This window comes from Macaca thibetana, chromosome 4 (genome assembly GCF_024542745.1).
Source record: "Macaca thibetana thibetana isolate TM-01 chromosome 4, ASM2454274v1, whole genome shotgun sequence".
In the NCBI taxonomy this organism is placed as follows: Eukaryota; Metazoa; Chordata; class Mammalia; order Primates; family Cercopithecidae; genus Macaca; species Macaca thibetana.
This window is the reverse complement of record NC_065581.1, coordinates 44,500,924-44,520,770: the sequence shown is the minus strand read 5'-3', so window position 1 is coordinate 44,520,770 and position 19,847 is coordinate 44,500,924. Positions and strand designations below refer to the sequence as shown.

The window sequence follows — 19,847 nt, the reverse complement described above, 5'->3', positions numbered from 1 at the left end:
AAACCCAACATCCCCTCGCCTTCCCGAGGCGCACGTGTAGATCCCGCCCCCAACACTAGCTTCATTCTTTATGGTCTCCCTTGCACTAAACGTTTTCTTGCTGGCTCACTCCTCTGACCCGAACTGACCGAGCTCCAGCCCCTCTAGTACCCTTATGTTTATATCCTTTAACATCTCTCGCTAACTTTCGTTTGTGTCTTGGACATTTTCTGAGGAAATTCTCGCACCCCTACTTCTCCCATGTTTTTGAATGTGATATTTTTAGGCTATTTTGCGCAAAGATAATTTCTACCACTTACTTTGCATTTTAACAAGGGCACTTTGGTTTCCTGAAAGTAGTTTGCTTGAGACCCGAATGCTCTGCTCTTGGGACTGACGTATGTTGCAGTTTGAGGGTCCTAATACAATCAAGCTTACTTACCCACAAAACAACGTGTGTGGGCTGTGAGAAATGGCCATTTAGGAGAAAATACTTGTGCTGTACATTTTTAAAGTGATGTTAACTTCAAAAAAGAGAGTGACCACCACTTGGAGGAAATGTTACAATACGTGTATGTATGCCACAGGGTTTGGAGTCAGAAACAGTTGGCTTCTATTAGTTTGGTTTTTATTATTTTTATATATATATATATATATATATATATATATATATGTATTTTTTTTTTTTTTTTTTGAGACGGAGTCTCCCTCTGTCGCCCGGGCTGGAGTGCAGTGGCCGGATCTCAGCTCACTGCAAGCTCCGCCTCCCGGGTTTACGCCATTCTCCTGCCTCAGCCTCCCGAATAGCTGGGACTACAGGCGCCCGCCACCTCGCCCGGCTAGTTTTTTGTATTTTTTTTAGTAGAGACGGGGTTTCACCGTGTTAGCCAGGATGGTCTCGATCTCCTGACCTCGTGATCCGCCCGCCTCGGCCTCCCAGAGTGCTGGGATTACAGGCTTGAGCCACCGCGCCCGGCCTATTATTAATATTTAAAGTAGACACAAAAGTGGGGAGAATACGACAGTGATTCTGCATGTTCCTGTCACTTAAATTCAGCAGTTAAAGATTTTACCACATTTGCTTTTTGCACCGCCTGTCCTCTCTCCCTGCCTCGAAGGTTTTTAAAAGAAACCCTAGAAATTGTTATTTCACCCCTATGTACATCGGTGGATGTCTCTAACAAAAAATTTCTTATTCCTTTGGGTCCATTTTTTTCCAACACTAGTAGGGCTACTGTTGGCCACAGCATGGAAAAAATCTGGAACCATCACACTGGAAGAAATGTTTATCAATTCTTTACTGATAATATATATATGATATATATACATAAAATAGAGTGGACACCACTTGGAGGAAATGTTGTATATATATAACATTTTATATTTTTTTATTTATATTTGTATATTAAATATATATTTTAAAAACAACTGTGCTTGGAGATCCATATAATATTGATCTAGGTTTTGCAACTTAAACATATAGCTTAGGTTGGAATTTCCTTTTGAGTTAGGGTCTCACTCTGGTTGTCCAGGGTGGCATGCAGTGGTGAGATCTTGGCTCACTCCAGCCTTGACTTCCTGAGCTCAGGTGATTCTCCCACTACTTCAGCCTCCTGAGTAGTAGCTGGGACTGTAGGCGCCTGCCACCATGCCCGACTAATTTTTTAAAATATTTTTAGGCTGGCATAGTGGCTCACACCTGTAATCCCAGCACTTTGGGAGGCTGAGGCAGGAGAATTACTTGAACCTGGGGGGCAGAGGTTGCAGTGAGCCGAGATCATGCCATTGCACTCCAGCCTGGGGGGCAGAGTGAGACTCCGTCTCAAAAAAAAATATATATATATATATATATATATATATATTTAGTAGAGATGGGGTTTCACCATGTTGCCTAGGCTAGTCTCAAACTCCTAGACTCAAGTTGTCCACCCATCTTGGCCTCCCAGAGTCCTGGGACAGGTGTGGCCCTGGTTGGAGTTTCTTAAGATGAAATTCTTTAGTCCCTATTCTCTCAGCCCTCCAAAGGAAACACTAACTTTTCTTCTTTCAGTTTTGTGAAGAATTTAAAGAAAAGTGTCCTATCTGTGTCCCCTGTGGCTTGAGGTTGGCTGAGAAAACACAGATTGCCATCGTCAGACATTTTGGCCTTCAGATCCTGGAACACGTTGTCAAGTAAGGAGCTCTTGGACATTACCACTGAAGTCTGAGAGAACATATTTTTATATCTTATATAACCTATAGAGATGCTGTTTAGGTGAGTAGAGAAGAGCAGTCTCCAAGAAGAAAGGAATGATCCCCTAGATGTTATCAGAACCTCACAGGAGCTCTCATTCAAGATTTAACCTTTCTTTTCTTTAGTTTCTTCATCCATGTAAAATGTGTGGTACATATTACCCATTCAACAATTATTACCTGCCATTTAGCCAATACTTACTGAGCTCTGACTATGTGCCAGTAGCCCTAGAAGCCTTTTTAGAGTAATGCAATGTATAGGTCAGTAAATCTCTCATTAGGCACTGGGGCTTTCTTTTTTCTCTCTCTCTTTCTGAGTTTGTGTGCTTTCTCTGGGTAGTATATCCAAAGTAGGATTATATGAGAATAACTGAAAACCCCTCCTAACTTGATTGTCCTACCCTCAACACCTGCCAGAAGAGGTAGCCTTCAAGACTTAGCCATAGTTTTTCTGGAATTATTTTGTAAGCCAGCACAGAAAATGAGTGATGTCAAAATTGCATTTCCTGAAAAGCAAGTACATTGCTTGCACTTGTTGGAGTACGTTGTTGGAGTTGACCTAGATGTATATTCAATTTTGGCCCATCAATAAAATCATGAGGAGAAACTGATGTGTGGTACAAATCTTGTGCAGATTCCAGCTAATGGACCACTGCATGTATAAAACCTTTTCCCAAGAATTTTTTTGTTAATATTTTGGTTAAACGTAGATCATTTTTGTCCATTTGTTGACGGGTACAAAATCAAAAGTATAATTTCGTAATGAAATCTCCAGTGGAATCAAATGTAGAAATCAGTGCTATTCTCTTGTAAAGGCAAGACTTCTAAAGTGGTTCTATTGACTTTATGCATTTTGGTGGCCAGGTTTCGGTGGAACGGCATGTCTCGATTGGAGAAGGTCTATCTGAAGAACAGTGTCATGGAGCTGATTGCAAATGTAAGGAACGGGTGGTTGGGAGACATGTTTCCAAGGTAGTTTAGGCAAAGCGTGACTTCTTCAATAGAGAGTTTGTGTAAAAATTCACTGGTTCTAAATAGGTCAGACAGCACAAGAAATCATAATTCAGGCCAGGCACAGTGACTCACAACTGTAATTCCAGCACTTTGGGAAGCCGAGGTAGGAGGATCACCTGCGTCTAAGAATTCGAGAGCAGCTTGGGCAATGCAGTGAGACCCCATCTCTACCAAAAATACAAAAATTGGCTGAGCGTGGTGGCCCATGCCTGTAGTCCCAGCTACTCAGGAGGCTGAGGTGGGAGGATTGCCTGAGCCCAGGAGGTCCAGGCTGTAGTGAGCTGCGATGGTGCCATGGCACTCCAACCTGTGCAACAGAGCAAGACTCTATCTCAAAAAAAAAAAAAACAAAAAAAAAACAGCATAATTCAGTATATGTCTCTTACTAGGTTTGATTAATCACTCTTATGCATTGACTTCTATTTTTTAAATTATAAAGACAGGGCAGAGAGGATTAAATATTTTCAACAAATCAGTAAGATTCTTAGATCTAAATCAGATTGAAACACTGTCTATTTTATTTTCTTTTATTCCGAACAACTGCTGTGTGATACTAGTGATGAAAAAGATGCAGAATTTTAAGTATGCGGGATGAATTTGTTTCAAGTATTAGAATATGACTTTTTTCTTTTTTTTTTTTTTTTTTTTGTTTGAGACAGGGTCTCTGTTGCTCAGGCTAGATTGCATTAGCATGATCATAGCTCACTACAGCGTTGAACTCCTGGGCTCAAGTGATCTTCTCGCTTTAGTCTACCAAGTAGCTGGGATTATAGGCATGTGGTACCATGCCCAGCTAGTTTTGTTTTTGTCTTTAAAGAGACAGGGTCTCACTATGTTTCCCAAGCTAGTCTGGTCTCAAACCCCTGGCCTCAAGCAATCCTCCCACCTTAGCTTTCCAAAATACTGAGATTACAGGTGTGATGACTGGATGACTGTCTCTTTAAACACAAAACAGAATATGTGACTTTAAACATGTTCAAAATTGTAGCCTTTTTTCTTTCTTGTTTTTTTTTTTAAATAAAAGACATGAAAGATGGAATCTGTATCTTCTAATACTTCTGCGTCTTCTAGTATTAGAACTATTGGTAAAATATTCATTTGCTCCTTCATACCCTTCCATTTTACCAGCTACTCACTATACTCCTTATTTCTATACTCTTCCTCCCTGGCCTTCTGCAAACTGAAACAGTCAATATGAGAATCTTTTCATTTTGTAAAGAATAATGATGTCATCGTAGCTCTCTATATGACAGCCTTTTTATTAGGTGATGCAACCCTCACTTAACCTTTAAGTGGAAGAATGATTAGTGAGAATGCAGGACAAGTGACTCAGGCATGAAGAACAGGTTCGTTTGTTCTGTTTGGTTTAAAAGTAGGCCTGCTGATAAATTTTGTACAACTCTACAGCCTGGCTTTTTTCTGGAATTCTGGAATCCCGTCTTGCATATCTCTTAATATCTCTTGTTCTTTTTCAGGGAACATTGAACATTTTGGAAGAAGAGAACCATATTAAAGATGCTCTGTCTCGAATTGTAGTAGAAATGATCAAGCGAGAGTGGCCACAGCATTGGCCTGACATGCTAATAGAATTGGACATTCTTTCCAAACAAGGGGTATGAAACACAGCTATATCAGTTTGGTATACTTTTCCTTGGAACAAACTTCAGGGTTGTTTGATTTTGTTTGTGGGTTTTTTTTGGCAACAGAAAATAGCCTTTGGATATACATAAAATGAAAAGATATTTTAATTTTTAACTAGCTTATTTCTGTTGGTGTAGGAAACACAGACAGAATTGGTGATGTTTATCCTTTTGCGACTGGCAGAGGATGTAGTGACTTTTCAGACACTTCCCCCTCAAAGAAGAAGGGACATCCAGCAAACATTAACCCAGAACATGGAAAGGATCTTCAGTTTTCTGCTTAACACACTTCAAGAAAATGTAAACAAGTACCAGCAAGTGGTAAGGGATACCCCTACCTATAAAATTTGTATTTTCCAATATGTTTTTGATTAATCTTACAGTAAGGAACTAGGGTGTCTAGGTCAGCAAAATGAAAGCCTATTTTATAAGCAAAAAAGTAAAAAACTAGGAAATGACAGAAAAGCTAGAGCTCATTTTCTTTCTTTTTTTTTTTTTTTTTTAAAAAAAAAAAGGGATCTCGGCTTACTGCAGCCTCCACCTCCTGAGTTCAAGCAATTCTCCTGCTTCAACCTCCCAAGTAGCGGGGACTACAGGCATGTGCCACCACGCCCAGCTAATTTTTGTATTTTTAGTAGAGATGGAGTTTTGCCCTGTTAGCAAGGCTGGTCTCAAACTCCTGCTGGGATTACAGGTGTGAGCTACTGCGCCCAGCCCTAGGTGTTACTCTTATTTTCAGAAATTCCTTATGAAAATACTAATTTTTGAGGCCGGGTATGGTGGCTCATGCCTGTAATCCTAGCACTTTGGGAGGCCAAGGCAGGTGGATCACAAGGTCAGGAGATCGAGACCATCCTGGCGAACATGGTGAAACCCCGTCTCTCCTAAAAATACAAAAAAATTAGCCGGCCGTGCTAGCGGTTGCCTGTAGTCCCAGCTACTCAGGAGGCTGAGGCGGGAGAATGGCATGAACCCAGGGGGCGGAGCTTACAGTGAGCCAGATTGCGCCACTGCACTCCAGCCTGGGTGACAGAGTGAGACTCCATCTCAAAAAAGAAAGAAAGAAAAAGAAGATACAATTTATTTATTTAATTTTTTGGAGAGGAAGTCTCACTCTGTCACCCTGGCTGGACTGCAATGGCACAATCTCAGCTCACTGCAACCTCCGCCTCCTGGGTGCAAGCGATTATCCTGCCTTAGCCTCCCAAGTAGCTCAGATTACAGGCGCATGCCACCATGCCTATCTGATTTTTGTATTTTAGTAGAGATGGAGTTCACCATGTTGGTCAGGCTGGTCTTGAACTCCTGACCTCAAATAATCTACCTGCCTTGGTCTCCCAAAATGCTGGGATTGTAGGCGTAAGCCACCATGCCTGGCCTAATTTTATATGCTTGTAAGTTAACATTATGTGCCTTTGTATGGATTTCAAATATGAGAATAAAAATAAACCATATTTGTATATTCACTGAATAGCCACTATTTTAATGTATTTAACCTATATATATATATACACACACACACACACACACATTTTTTGAGACAGAGTTTCACTTTTGTTGCCCAGGTTGGAGTGCCATCTCGGTTTACTGCAACCTCTGCCTCCCAGGTTCAAGTGGTTTTCCCACCTCAGCTTCCCAAGTAGTTGGGATTACAGGCATGTGCCACCACGCCTGGCTAATTTTTGTAATTTTAGTAGAGATGGAGTTTCACCATGTTGGCCAGGTTGGTCTCAAACTCCTGGCCTCAGGTGATCCACCCGCCTTGGCCTCCCAGACTGCTGGGATTTACAGGTGTGAGCCACCATGCTCAGCCAACATCCAGTATTTTTGAGTACATGGTTTTCATATACTTATGCCATACATACATGATCATAAATTGTATTCATTTAATTATGCTTCTGACCTGTTCTCCCTAGGGGAATGTCAGTTATGCGTTCTTAGTAAAGTTGTGTTATTTTCCAAGATTAAAAATTGCATATATTTAAGAATCATTATTCAAGGGCATTGATTGGCGGGGGGTAGAAAGTTATGTGGCCTTTTGCTCATTAAAAACACTGGATCTTTGTACTTCCTTTCAGAAGACAGATACTTCTCAGGAGTCAAAGGTAAGAGCTCTTTGTAAGTTCGAAGGAGACCTTTGAACCTTTCAAGTGAGGGGATACGTGCACCTAGTGGATGGTGACCTCAGCCTTGCTTCTGTTGTGTTGTTTTGGAGACAGGATCTTAGTCTGTTGCCTAGGCTGGAGTGCAGTTGTGTGGTCTCAGCTTACTGCACTCATGACCTCCCCAGCTCAAGTGATCCTCTCACCTCAACTTCATGAGTAGCTGGGAATATAGGTGCACACCACCATGCCCAGCTAATACTTTCTACAGAAACAGGGTCTCAGTGTGTTGCCCAGGCTGGTCTCAAACTCCTGGCTTCAAGTGATCCTCCAGCCTCGACCTCCCAAAGTGACTGTGGGCCACTGCGTCTGTCCTTTTTTTTTTTTGAGATGGAGTCTCGCTCTGTCACCCAGGCTGTAGTCCTGTGGTGCAACCTCAGCTCACTGCAAGCTCCGCCTCCCAGGTTCATGCCATTCTCCAATAGCTGGGCGGACTGCAGGCGCCCGCCACCATGCCCGGCTAATTTTTTTGTATTTTTAATAGAGATGGGGTTTCACCATGTTAGCCAGGATGGTCTCGATCTAACCTCGTGATCTGCCTGCCTCAGCCTCCCAGAGTGCTGGGATTACAGGCATGAGCCACTGCGCCCGGCTTGTCCTTTGTTTTGTATTTGATCCCTGAGCTACAGTGGAAGGGAATTTTAAAAAAAAACTTTTTTTTTTTTGGACACAGGGTCTTACTTTGTTACCCAGGCTAGAGTATAGTGACTCATACATGGCTCACTGCAGCTTCAACCTCCAGGGTTCAAGTGAGCCTTACCTCAGCCTCATGAGTAGCTGGGACTATAGACACACACCATCATGCCTGACTAATTTTTGTATTTTTTTAGTTTGGATATTTTTTTCTTTTTTTCTTTTTTTTTTAAATAGACACTACATTTTGCCATGTTGCCCAGGCTGGTCTTGAACTCCTGGGCTCAGTTGATCCACCCACCTTGGCTTCCCAAAGTGCTGGGATTACAGGTGTGTACCACTGCGCCCAGCCTTGGGAAGTAAAATGATAAGATTTGGAGTTTTGTAAAAAAGATAAAATGGCCACACATGCCACTAGGATCTTATCGATGGATATTGAGAATGCCGTTGTTTGAGAAGTGATTGTGTTCCCTACCTGTGACTGACATTATACACTTAAAAAATAATTTTCTTAGAATTAGAAAATAGGAGTTCAGTTATAACCACAGGTACCTTTTACTGAGGACTTCATGGTCCAAAGTTCTTTCTTTTCTGGTAGGCGCAAGCAAACTGTCGAGTAGGAGTTGCAGCATTGAATACTCTAGCAGGCTATATTGACTGGGTGTCTATGAGTCACATCACTGCTGAAAACTGTAAACTCCTGGAGATACTGTGTTTGCTGTTGAATGAACAGGAACTTCAGTTGGGAGCTGCTGAGTGTCTTCTCATTGCAGTCAGCAGAAAAGTAAGTTACCACTTCAAACTGATTTATCCTCAGAGTCTCAGAAGTAGGCTGTGTATGTGTTTAATTGCATGTTGTTGCAGAAAGTCATTTAAAGGTTTGGGTTTTTTTCCTTGGGGCCAATTTACCGCCTGCTTCCAACCCCCTTGGACAGGAGTTTGCCAATATTCAAGGGATCCTTTGGCAGAATATGGAGATTTGTCAGGCTACATGGTTCTCGAAACAGCCATGATACTTGGCAGTTTACAGTTAATAGATAAAAGTAAATGTTTAAGTTTAAAGCTCGCTTGATGAATGTCAAGGAATCTTGGATGGTGGCTACACTGGGTTTATATCTGTCTTTTTTTTTTTTTTTTTTTAATTGAAACAGTCTTGCTCTGTCACCCAGGCTGGAGTGCAGTTGCATGATGTTGGCTCACTGCAACGTCCGCCTCCCGGGTTCAGGCGATTGTCTCAGTTCTGCCTCCCAAGTAGCTGGGACTATAGGCACATGCCACCATGCCTGACTAATTTTTGTATTTTTCAGTAGAGACGGGGCTTCGCCACGTTAGTCAGGCTGGTCTCGAACTCCTGACCTCAAGTGATCTGCTCTCCTCAGCCTCTTAAAGTGCTGGGATTACAGGCGTGAGCCACCGCGCCCAGCCTATATCTGTCTTGGCTAACCAATGGAACCCTGACTCTTTTCTCCATGGGAATATTATCTACAAATGTAATTTACTTTGCTGTCATATCAGCATTATTGCCCAACACATTTATTTGTTTATTTATTTATTTGTTGAGACAGAGTCTTGTTCTGTTGTCTAGGCTGGAGTGCAGTGGCGCAATCTTGGCTTACTGCAACCTCTGCCTCCTGGGTTCAAGCAATTCTCCTGCCTCAGCCTCCTGAGTAGCTGGGATTACAGGTGTGTGCCACCACACCCAGCTAATTTTTGTATTTTTTTTTTTTTTTGAGACGGAGTCTCGCTCTGTCGCCCAGGCTGGAGTGCAGTGGCCGGATCTCAGCTCACTGCAAGCTCCGCCTCCCGGGTTTACACCATTCTCCTGCCTCAGCCTCCCGAGTAGCTGGGACTACAGGCGCCCGCCACCTTGCCAGGCTAGTTTTTTGTATTTTTTTTAGTAGAGACGGGGTTTCACCGTGTTAGCCAGGATGGTCTCGATCTCCTGACCTCGTGATCCGCCCGTCTCAGCCTCCCAAAGTGCTGGGATTACAGGCTTGAGCCACCGCGCCCGGCCTAATTTTTATATTGTTTAGTAGAGACGGGGTTTCACTATGTTGGCCAGGCTGGTCTCGAACTTTTGACCTCAAGTGATCCACCTGCTTTGGCCTCCCAAAGCGCTAGGATTACAGGTGTGAGCCACAGCGCCTGGCCTGATTTTTGTATCTTTAGTAGACATGGGGTTTCACCATGTTTGCCAGGCTGGTCTTGAACTCCTGATCTCAGGTGATCCACCTGCCTCGTCCTCCCAAAGTGCTGGGATTACAGGCATGAGCCACCGCGCTTGGCCTGCCTAACACATTTAAAAATGTAAGTTTATGCTTCTTCACTAGATTGATAGTTTCAAGAAAAAATATGTAAGTTTATCCAGATTTCGTTTTAAAGAATTGGGCTTCTTAGTGTTTCACTAAACCCTGCGGTATATAAGAAATTATGAAGTCGATTTATTTGATTGTATGCTTATAGAAGATGTCGGTACTTTGAAGTATAGTTTATATGACTGTGTTTCCCTAAAACTGGGTCTAGGGCAAGTTGGAAGACCGGAAGCCCTTGATGGTCTTATTTGGAGATGTTGCCATGCATTATATACTCTCCGCTGCACAGTGAGTATCTTTACTTTTCAATGTGTTTTCTAATTTCTTTGTCATTTTTCTATTTTATTTGGATATATCTGAAGTTTTTTTTTTTTTTTTTTTTTTTTTTTTTTTTTTTTTTTTTGAGATAGATCTCACTCTGTTACCCAGGCTGGAGTGCAGTGGCACAATCTCGGCTCATCACAACCCCTGTCTCCTGGGATCAAGCAATTCTCTTGCCTCAGCCTCCTGAGTAGCTGGGATTACAGGTGCACCACCATGCCTGGTGAATTTTTCTGTTTTTAGTAGAGAGAGGGTTTTGCCATGTTGACCACGCTGGTCTCAAACTCCTGACCTCAGGTGGTCTACCTGTCTCAGTCTCCCAAAGTGCTGGGATTACAGGCGTGAGCCCCTATGCCCACCTTAAGTTCTTATTTAAATGGTAGCTGTCAATTGACAGTGTTTTTGGATAAGAAAATGAGGCATTGGCCGCATGTGGTGACTAACACCTGTAATCCCAGCACTTTGGGAGGCCAAGGCAGGTGGATCACTTGAGGCCAGGAGTTTGAGACCAGCCTGGCCAACATGGTGAAACCCCATCTTTACTAAAAATACAAAAATTAGTCAGGCGTGGTGGCACACATCTGTAGTCCTAGCTACTTGGGAAGCTTGAGGCAGGAGATCGCTTGAACCTGGGAGGCGAAAGTTGCAGTAAGCCTGGATTGTGCCCCTGCACTCCAGCTTAGGCAACAGAGTGAGACTTCATCTCTAAATAAATAAATTTAGTTTAGCCTAAGGGTACAGTGTTTATAAAGTCTACGGTAGGGTCCAGTAATGTCCTAGGCTTCCACATTCACTCACCACTCACTCTGGACTCACCCAGTACAGTTTTCATTCATGGTAAGTGCCTTCTACAGGTATACCTTTTTTTTTTTTTTATCATTTATACCATATTTTTACTGTACTTTTTCTGTATTTAGATACACAAATACTTACCATCGTGTTACAATTGCCTGCAGTATTGGCTACAGTAACATGCTATAGAGGTTTGTAGCCTATGAGCAATAGACTATGCCATATAGCCTAGATGTGTAATAGGCTATTCCTGTCATGTAAATTTGTGTAAGTACACTCTATGATGTTCAAACGGTGATGAAATCACCTAACGATGCATTTCTCAGTACACATCCCCAGTCATTAAGTGATGCATGACTGTTAGGGCTTCCACGTACTTTCTTCCAGTTGCTCTAGAAAATTCTAAAGCAAGGCCGGGCGCAGTGGTTCATGCCTGTAATCCCCGTACTTTGGGAGGGCAAGCCGTGAAGAATTGCTTGGACCCGGAAGTTCAAGTCTGGGCAACATGGCAAGACCTCATCCCTACAAGAAGTCAAAATAAATTAGCTGGGTATGGTGGCATGCGCCATAGTCCCAGCTACTCAGTAGGCTGGGGTGAGAGGATCCCTTGAAGCCCATTAGTTTGAGGCTACAGTGAGCCATGTTTGAGCCACTGTACTCCAGCCTAGGTGTGACAGTAAGATCCTGTCTCAAAAGGAAAAGAAAAGAAAGAAAATATTAAAGCATTTATTGATAACATGTTTCTTACCAGGAAGTCATGCAGAACTATATATTGTAAGTAATTGAATCTGTTGCAATACCATCTTTTTGATACTGTTTACTTTTGGTCCCAAAGAGAAATGAAAAGGTGTGAGGGACATATGTTTTACTTAAAATCTGTCACTACCAATTTTAATACACATTTATCATGGCTTCCTTCCCTGTAGAGACTGCAGCACTGTTTTAAGGTATCCTATTAATTAAATGAGTAACGTTTTTTGGGTAGTGACTATTTTTAGGTCCAATTCTTAGTTCCATAGAGATCATGACACTCATACTAAGTGATGTCCCATTTCTGTTTGTGCTATGGGTCCCATACCACGACCATGGTTCATAAAGCTGTGATTCCAACCCAGGCAGTCAAACTCCAGAGATTGCACTGGACACCATAATACCATTTTGTCCTTCAGTGTTCCTAAAGCCTAGGCCTCGTTTACCCCAAGGCCCTTGGCTTTTACATGATACTCTCCTCCTCCAGAAGACAGCTAATACGGCTGCTGTTCACACTAGTAGTTATTAATTGCTGTTTGTATGAATAGTCCTATATCATTTCAGGTCAGGTTTTGCCACCAAATAAGTTAAAAAAAATTTTAAATTGTTAATTTAGCAAAGCTGTTGGAATTCTACTGAATTATAGACCTAACTAAATGACTTGGAGAAATGTGACACAAAGTGATGTTTTTATTACAGCCTTTTTAATTTTGTAGGTGATATAAGGAATTCTCTCATCTTACAGGACTGCTGATGGAGGAGGTTTGGTAGAAAAACACTATGTCTTTCTGAAGAGGCTCTGTCAGGTGTTGTGTGCGCTGGGCAATCAGCTGTGTGCATTGCTGGTGAGCTAGTGCTTGCTTTCTGGAGAGCTTCAAGCCCATTTGGGAAGAGCATTTAGAAACTTATGTTTCAATAAGGGGTTGCAAATGTCATTGATTTTAGCCTGATGGGGCAGTGCCCTACAAGTTATTGCATGATTCTATAGATTAAATTATCTTAATAGAATAGTGTTTGAGTGATCTAAATTTATTTTAACAATAAAATAGCTATACCAACATCAGATATCCACATCTATTATTCCATAAAGTCAATGTTGGTTTCTTGTGAATTTTGGTACTTACAGAACCTTAAGCTGCTGAGTGCTTTATGCTTTTACATTCTATTAGCCCACGAAACATGGACTTGAATAAAGAACCCTTTTCCCAATCTAAGGGGTGTGTTACTGGATCACAAAAGAAAACTTGAGTCTGAATGACCTGGAAAACCTGCCATTAGAGAAATATTTAATACTCAGTCTTATAAGTTGGAAGATAAGACATTGGAACAGACATTAGCAATTGATGTTATATCTTTTTGTGCTGGTTTAAATGGTTAGAGAGGATAGTTTCACAGATAGAAACCATTGAGGGGGCCAGGCGCAGTGGCTCATGCCTGTAATCCCAGTATTTTAGGAGGCTGAGGTGGGCAGATCATCTGAGGTCAGGAGTTTGAGACTAACCTGGCCAACATGGTGAAGCCCTGTCTGTACCAAAAATACAAAAATTAGCCAGGCGTGGTGGTGCATGCCTGTTATCCCAGCTACTTGGGACGCTGAGGCAGGTGAATCACTTGAACCCAAGAGGTAGAGGTTGCAGGGAGCCAAGATTGGGCCACTGCACTCCAACCTGAGCAAGAAAGTAAGACTCCATCTAAAAAAAAAAAAAAGGCCAGGTGCGGTGGCTCACGCCTGTAATCCCAACACTTTGGGAGGCTGAGATGGGCAGATCACGAGGTCAGGAGATCGAGACCATCCTGGCTAACACGATGAAAACCCGTCTCTACTAAAAGTAAAAGAAATTAGCCGGGCGCAGTGGCGGGCGCCTGTAGTCCCAGCTACACGGGAGGCTGAGGCAGGAGAATGTCGTGAACCCGGGAGGCAGAGCTTGCAGTGAGTGGAGATCGCGCCACTGCACTCCAGCCTGGGCAACACAGCGAGACTCCGTCTCAAAAAAAAAAAAAAAAAAAAAAAAACAGAAAGAAAAGAAAAGAAACTATTGAGGGGGTTATTTAATAGGTTGGGACACAGAGATGTGAATAGGTAAGGTCTGAGGAAGTAATACAGACTTTTTTCTTCCTGTAATTTATGAAATGAGTATTTTTTATTTTACTATTTGACCACAGAATGGGTTTTAATGATGATGATTGAGTAGGCAAAGTAACTTTCCTATATTTTAGCCCTTGAAGTGATACCCTTCTTTAGCCAAAAGGAAATACAAAGTCCTTTTAAAACAAAATTTTTGAGGGTTTGATTTATCTGTTTTTATTACTTCCCTGCTTTTTCTTCTCCTGCTTTTCTCAATCAGCACCATTAATGTAGTGGTCTTCTCCGACAGGGTGTAGATTCTGATGTAGAAACACCATCAAACTTTGGAAAATACCTGGAATCTTTTCTTGCTTTCACAACCCATCCAAGTCAGGTAAACTTTATACAGGTAACTTCTCAAAATTTCAGTTAGATGAACCAATATCAAGCACTGTGTCCTGAAATATTATTGTAGATCATGTATAAAATGTGACTCTTCAGGCCTTGGGGAATGACCATAGTGTAATTTCATTAAGAGAATTATTGGCTCTTCTTCCTGAGCCAAATAGTGCACTTGTCTAGGTCAGCAGCTTTTCTCTTTAGGTAATATTCTGATTGTACTCAGTCACATGTGAGGTATGTCCCAGGTGATTTAGTACTAAAGTTATAAAGATTTTTAAAACAAAAGTCTGATTAATTATAAAATTAATTTCACTGAGTTCAAAATTGTCCTTCTAATATCACTCTGAGATTCCAGCATCCTTTATTGCAAAGAAAAGAAAGTAGTAAAATTCAGTCCACACTCCAGGTAATTTCCTTGACCCACAGCCTATCTTAATACCCTGTGGTCCATAGTGGGTAGTCATTACTGATACATTGCAGTGGAGACAGCTTCAAAGTATTGTACAGATTTATTTATATGAAAAAATGTAGTTGGTAACTGCTAAATAATAATCTGGGTTATATAAAATCCAAATCCTTAGACTGATGTTTTGTTTTTTTCTCTTTAGTTTCTACGCTCTTCAACTCAGATGACTTGGGGAGCCCTCTTCAGGCATGAAATCCTGTCCCGTGATCCTTTGCTATTAGCAATAATACCAAAATATCTCCGTGCTTCCATGACTAACTTGGTCAAGGTATATAATGGGACTCTAAATGTGGAATGTAGGTGTATACACATAGTAAGACTTTGAGGCTGGGCGCAGTGGCTCACACCTGTAATCCCAGCTCTATGGAAGGCTGAGGCAGGAGGATCACTTGAGCCCAGGAGTTGAAGACCAGCCTATGCAACATGGCAAAACCTCGTCTCTACTAAAATACAAAAAAATTAGCAGAGCATGGTGGTATGCACCTGTAGCCCCAGCTACTGGGGAGGCTAAGGTGGGAGGATCACCTGAGCTTGGGAAGTTGAGGCTGCAGTGAGCTGAGATCACACCACTGTACTCCAGCCTAGGCGATGAGAGTGAAACCCTGTCTCGGGGGAAACATAAAAAAGACTGATTGGCATTATTAACAGCCCTTTCTTCATCACTAAGATTCCTTTATTGGACATATTTTCTTATTCCTCAGGAAGAAATCAGTCCTTACTGGTTATTATAACCACTCTTCCATATGAGAGTACTTATATATCGTAAGTATTGGGCTAGGTGCTAGGGCAAGAGCAGTGACCATACATACATTCTGCTTTTTAACCCCAGAATTGCTATTTATCTGTTTTTATGATGATTGAGTAGGCAAAGTAACTTTCCTATATTTTAGCCCTTGAAGTGATGCCTTTCTTTAGCCAAAAGGAAATTCAAAGTCCTTTTAAAACAAAAGAGCTTTGTAAACAAGGCCTTTTTAAAACAAAAGGCCGCACCGGTCACACTGTGTTCTTGTTTTCTGCCTTGGTCTTCAATACTTTTTTGAATGAAACATACAAAGTTCTACAAGTTTATTCTCAGTGTTCAGTATTTGAGGCAAGTAGCTCTCAATTCTTTCTTCTTTACTACATACTGAATTATCATTTTTTTCTTGGGACTCTAAAAGAATTCAAGAATTTAATTCTCCCTGAGGAACTTGGAGGATGGTATCAACTAAAAGTATTCTCTTTCTGCTACTGAGGAATACTGGAACTGGGAACAAACTGTGGACCTGTGATAGAACTGAAGTGGTTATTTACCATACAATATCTCATGCAAACCCTTAACTCTTAAAATAAATTAAAAGTGCTTGAACTCCTGAAGCTTAAATACTCTTTCAGTGGGTCCATTTTCATCCCCTACCCCTATTACCTTTCTCTTTCCAGATGGGCTTTCCTTCTAAAACAGACAGCCCTAGCTGTGAATATTCTCGATTTGATTTTGATAGCGATGAGGACTTCAATGCTTTCTTCAACTGTAAGTGATGTTGGCCTTGGATTTCTCTCAACAGTCTCAGAATGGCATCTAGTATTATGATTCATGGTGCGTGATGTTTGGGGTTTTTACGAAAGATCCCCAAATCTGGATAGCAGCCTACTTATTAAGCCCTAGTTTCCCATTGCAGAAGAATGCTGGGGCTGTATTCCAGGCATAATGTTTTGTTTTACACCACAAACCCCCAAAGCACTTGGACATTGATGTTTAGGGACAGTAACCATACTTAAGATGCTCTTGACTTTTTTTCATACTTAGGATTAAATACCATCTTACCTTATGGTTCTTTGTTTCCCCAAAAAAGTGGAAAAATCCATTTTATTCTAATATTCTCGTTCTGTTCTGTTCTGTGTTTTCTGTGCCTTATTTCCTTTTTCTTTTTTTTTTTTTTTTTTGAGATGGAGTTTTGCTCTTGTTGCCCAGGCTGGAGTGCAATGGCACGATCTCAGCTCACCACAACCTCCACCTTCTGGGTTCAAGCGATTCTCCTGCCTCAGCCTCCTGAATAGCTGGGACTACAGGCACATGCCACCATGCCCAGCTAATTTTTGGGTTTTTAGTAGAGACGGGGTTTCACTGTGTTAGCCAGGATGGTTTCAATCTCCTGACCTCGTGATCCACCTGCCTCGGCTTCCTAAAGTGCTGGAATTACAGGCATAAGCCACCACACCCAGCCTGTTTTGTTTTTTTGTTTTGTTTGTTTTTTTTTTTTTTTTTTTTGAGACAGAGTCTTGCTCTGTCGCCCAGGCTGGAGTGCAGTGAAACTCTCGGCTCACTGCAACCTCTGTCTCTGGGGTTCAGGCGATTCTCCTGCCTCACCCTCCCGAGTAACTGGGATTATAGGCATGCCCCACCATGCCCAGCTAATTTTATTTTTAGTAGAGATGGGGTTTCATCATGTTGACCAGGCTGGTCTCGAACTCCCGACCTCAGCTGATTCACCCGCCTCAGCCTCCCAAAGTGCTGGATTACAGGCGTGAGTCACCATACCCCGCCTTCATTTCTTTTTATTGCCAATATTTCATTGTATGGATATGCCACATTTACTCATGTATTCGTCTGTTGATGGACATTTGAGTTATTTCCATTTTTTGGCTATTACAAATAATGCTGCTATGAACATTTATATACAAGGTTTTGTGTAGACATAAGTTTTTGTTTCTCTTAGATATATAAGTAGGAGGAGAATTGCTGGATAATATGGCAATTGCATGTTTAATATTTTCAGGAACTGCCAGGCTGTTTCCCACAGCAGCTGCACCATTTTTTATTACCACCAATCTGATTTACTTTTTAAAATTTTTATTTTATTTTATTTTATTTTGAGACATGGTCCCACTCTGTTGTCTAGGCAGGAGTGGTGCTGCAATCATGGCTCACTACAATCTTGACCTCCCTGGGCTCAGCTGATCCTCCTGCCTCACCCTCCCAAGTTGCTGGGACTGTAGGTGCATGCCACCACACCTGGCTAATTTTTGTATTTTTTGGTAGAGACTGGATCTCACTGTATTGCCCAAACTGGTTTTGGACTCTTGGGCACAAGCAGTCTGCCCACCTTGGCCTCCTAAAGTGCTAGGGTTTCAGACGTGAGCTACCGCGCCCAACCCTGATTTCCTTTTAATTCCAACAGAAATGAGAGACTAAGTTTAGTTTGCCACTTACAGGATCTAGTTGGTAATACAGCTTCCAGAGATCATTTATTTTTAAAAAATTCTGGATTCATTAATAAAGTTTTATTGATTATTACATGCAAAGCACAAGTCTGCAAAACAGTTCTTTTGAATGCTTTTCCCCTAGGGTGGTAAATTAATAAACATTAAGTACCTATTTTATACCAGTTGTTGATTCCTGTCCTTCCCTTGGCATTTTCCCTTGGCAGCCTCCCGAGCCCAGCAAGGAGAGGTGATGAGGTTGGCATGTCGTTTGGATCCCAAAACTAGCTTCCAGATGGCTGGGGAGTGGCTAAAGTATCAACTATCAACTTTTCTTGATGCTGGTTCTGTGAATTGTAAGTTTTTTTCATTACTGAATGTTAGTGAAATGTTAGGACATTATCAAAACTATATATAGGAAATGAGCCTGAGCCACACACACATCAGAACGATGTACTAATACTAGTCAGAAATAGCTTTGCTCACTGCCTAATTCTATCTTGGAGAGGGAGCGTTTTCATTGGCTCACACAAAAAAAGCAGATGACACATTTTAAATTTAAGTTAGGGTAAAACCATGTCCTTATCAGTTTTGCCATCATTTTCCATTTCTAACAGAATCAACCAATTATTTACTGTTGATTTTATTTGCTTCACTTAAGGCACCAGCTTAACAAATTGCATGCCTAGACCTAACTTCAAAACTTTTCAGCCAAATTCTTGCATAGCAGTATTCCTGAATTCAGAAAGGATCTCCCATTAGACATAACAGGAATAATACAGGGACTTCTCATATCACTCAGCCACCCCAAAGCTTTCGGGAAATTATACTTTACATAAAATCAAAATAATCCCCCTCTACCCAAATGTCTCAGCCAGTTAACTTCTCTGTACTCCATATGTTTTGTCTGTCATCTTAATGCATGCTATATGTGTGTGACAGTATTAATAAAGCAAAAAGGCTGGGCGCGGTGGCTCACACCTATAATCCCAGCACTTTGTGGGGCTGAGGCGGGCAGATCACCTGAGGTCGAGAGTTTGACACCAACCTGACAACCTTGGAGAAACCCTGTCTCTACTAAAAACACAAAAAATTAGCTGGCGTGGTGGTGCATACCTGTAATCCCAGCTACTCGGGAGGCTGAGGTAGGAGAATCGCTTGAACCCAGGAGCTGTAAGTTGCGGTGAGCTGAGATGGTGCCATTGTACTCCAGCCTGGGCAACGAGAGCAAAACTCCATCTCAAAAAAAAAAAAGAGAAAAAAAAGGGGCTAATTAACTAGTGCACGTCACTGCTTTAGAAAAGCACCATACTACTGGCTGACATTTGAGGGATTTAACATTCAGTTGCATTTACAGTTGGCTCTGAAGTTCTCTGATATTTGGTAACTTGAAAGGTTGAAGAAGCCCAAATGTGTTGCACCAAGATGAAACTAGTAAATAGGACTGCGCTGTATGTAAGCAAGAAAAGCAATTGGTAAATCTTAGGCCGGGCAGGGTGGCCCACACCTGTAATCCTAGCACTTCGGGAGGCTGAGGCTGGGGATCATCTGAGATCAGGAGTTCGAGACCAACCTAGCCAACATGGCAAAACCCTGTCTCTACTAAAAATAAAAAATTAGCTGGGTGTGGTGGCAGGCCCCTATAATCCTAGCTACTCGGGAGGCTGAGGCAGGAGAATCACTTGAACCCAGGAGGTGGAGGTTTCAGTGTTCCAAGATCAAGATTGTGCCACTACACTCCAGCCTGGGCGACAAAGCGGGACTCCATCTCAAAAAAAAGAAAAAAAAGCGGCTGGGCGCAGTGGCTCATGCCTATAATCCCAGCACTTTGGGAGGCTGAGGTGGGTGGATCACGAGGTCAGGAGTTCAAGACCAGCCTGGCCAGGATGGTGAAACCCC

At 41.9% G+C, this 19,847-nt stretch overlaps 1 protein-coding gene across 2 annotated transcripts in view; it reads left to right on the top strand.

Annotated features, from left to right (window-relative positions):
* Window positions 1-19,847, top strand: part of XPO5 (exportin 5) — a 53,032-nt gene that overhangs the window by 645 nt on the left and 32,540 nt on the right. For both annotated transcript variants that reach the window (XM_050786907.1, XM_050786905.1), the window contains exons 2-13: window positions 2,030-2,151; window positions 3,076-3,148; window positions 4,701-4,838; window positions 5,004-5,186; window positions 6,944-6,970; window positions 8,259-8,444; window positions 10,184-10,260; window positions 12,581-12,680; window positions 14,211-14,294; window positions 14,911-15,036; window positions 16,188-16,278; window positions 18,176-18,304. In XM_050786907.1, coding sequence (XP_050642864.1) covers window positions 2,030-2,151; window positions 3,076-3,148; window positions 4,701-4,838; window positions 5,004-5,186; window positions 6,944-6,970; window positions 8,259-8,444; window positions 10,184-10,260; window positions 12,581-12,680; window positions 14,211-14,294; window positions 14,911-15,036; window positions 16,188-16,278; window positions 18,176-18,304 — 1,336 coding nt within the window. The remainder of the gene's footprint in view (window positions 1-2,029; window positions 2,152-3,075; window positions 3,149-4,700; window positions 4,839-5,003; window positions 5,187-6,943; window positions 6,971-8,258; window positions 8,445-10,183; window positions 10,261-12,580; window positions 12,681-14,210; window positions 14,295-14,910; window positions 15,037-16,187; window positions 16,279-18,175; window positions 18,305-19,847) is intronic.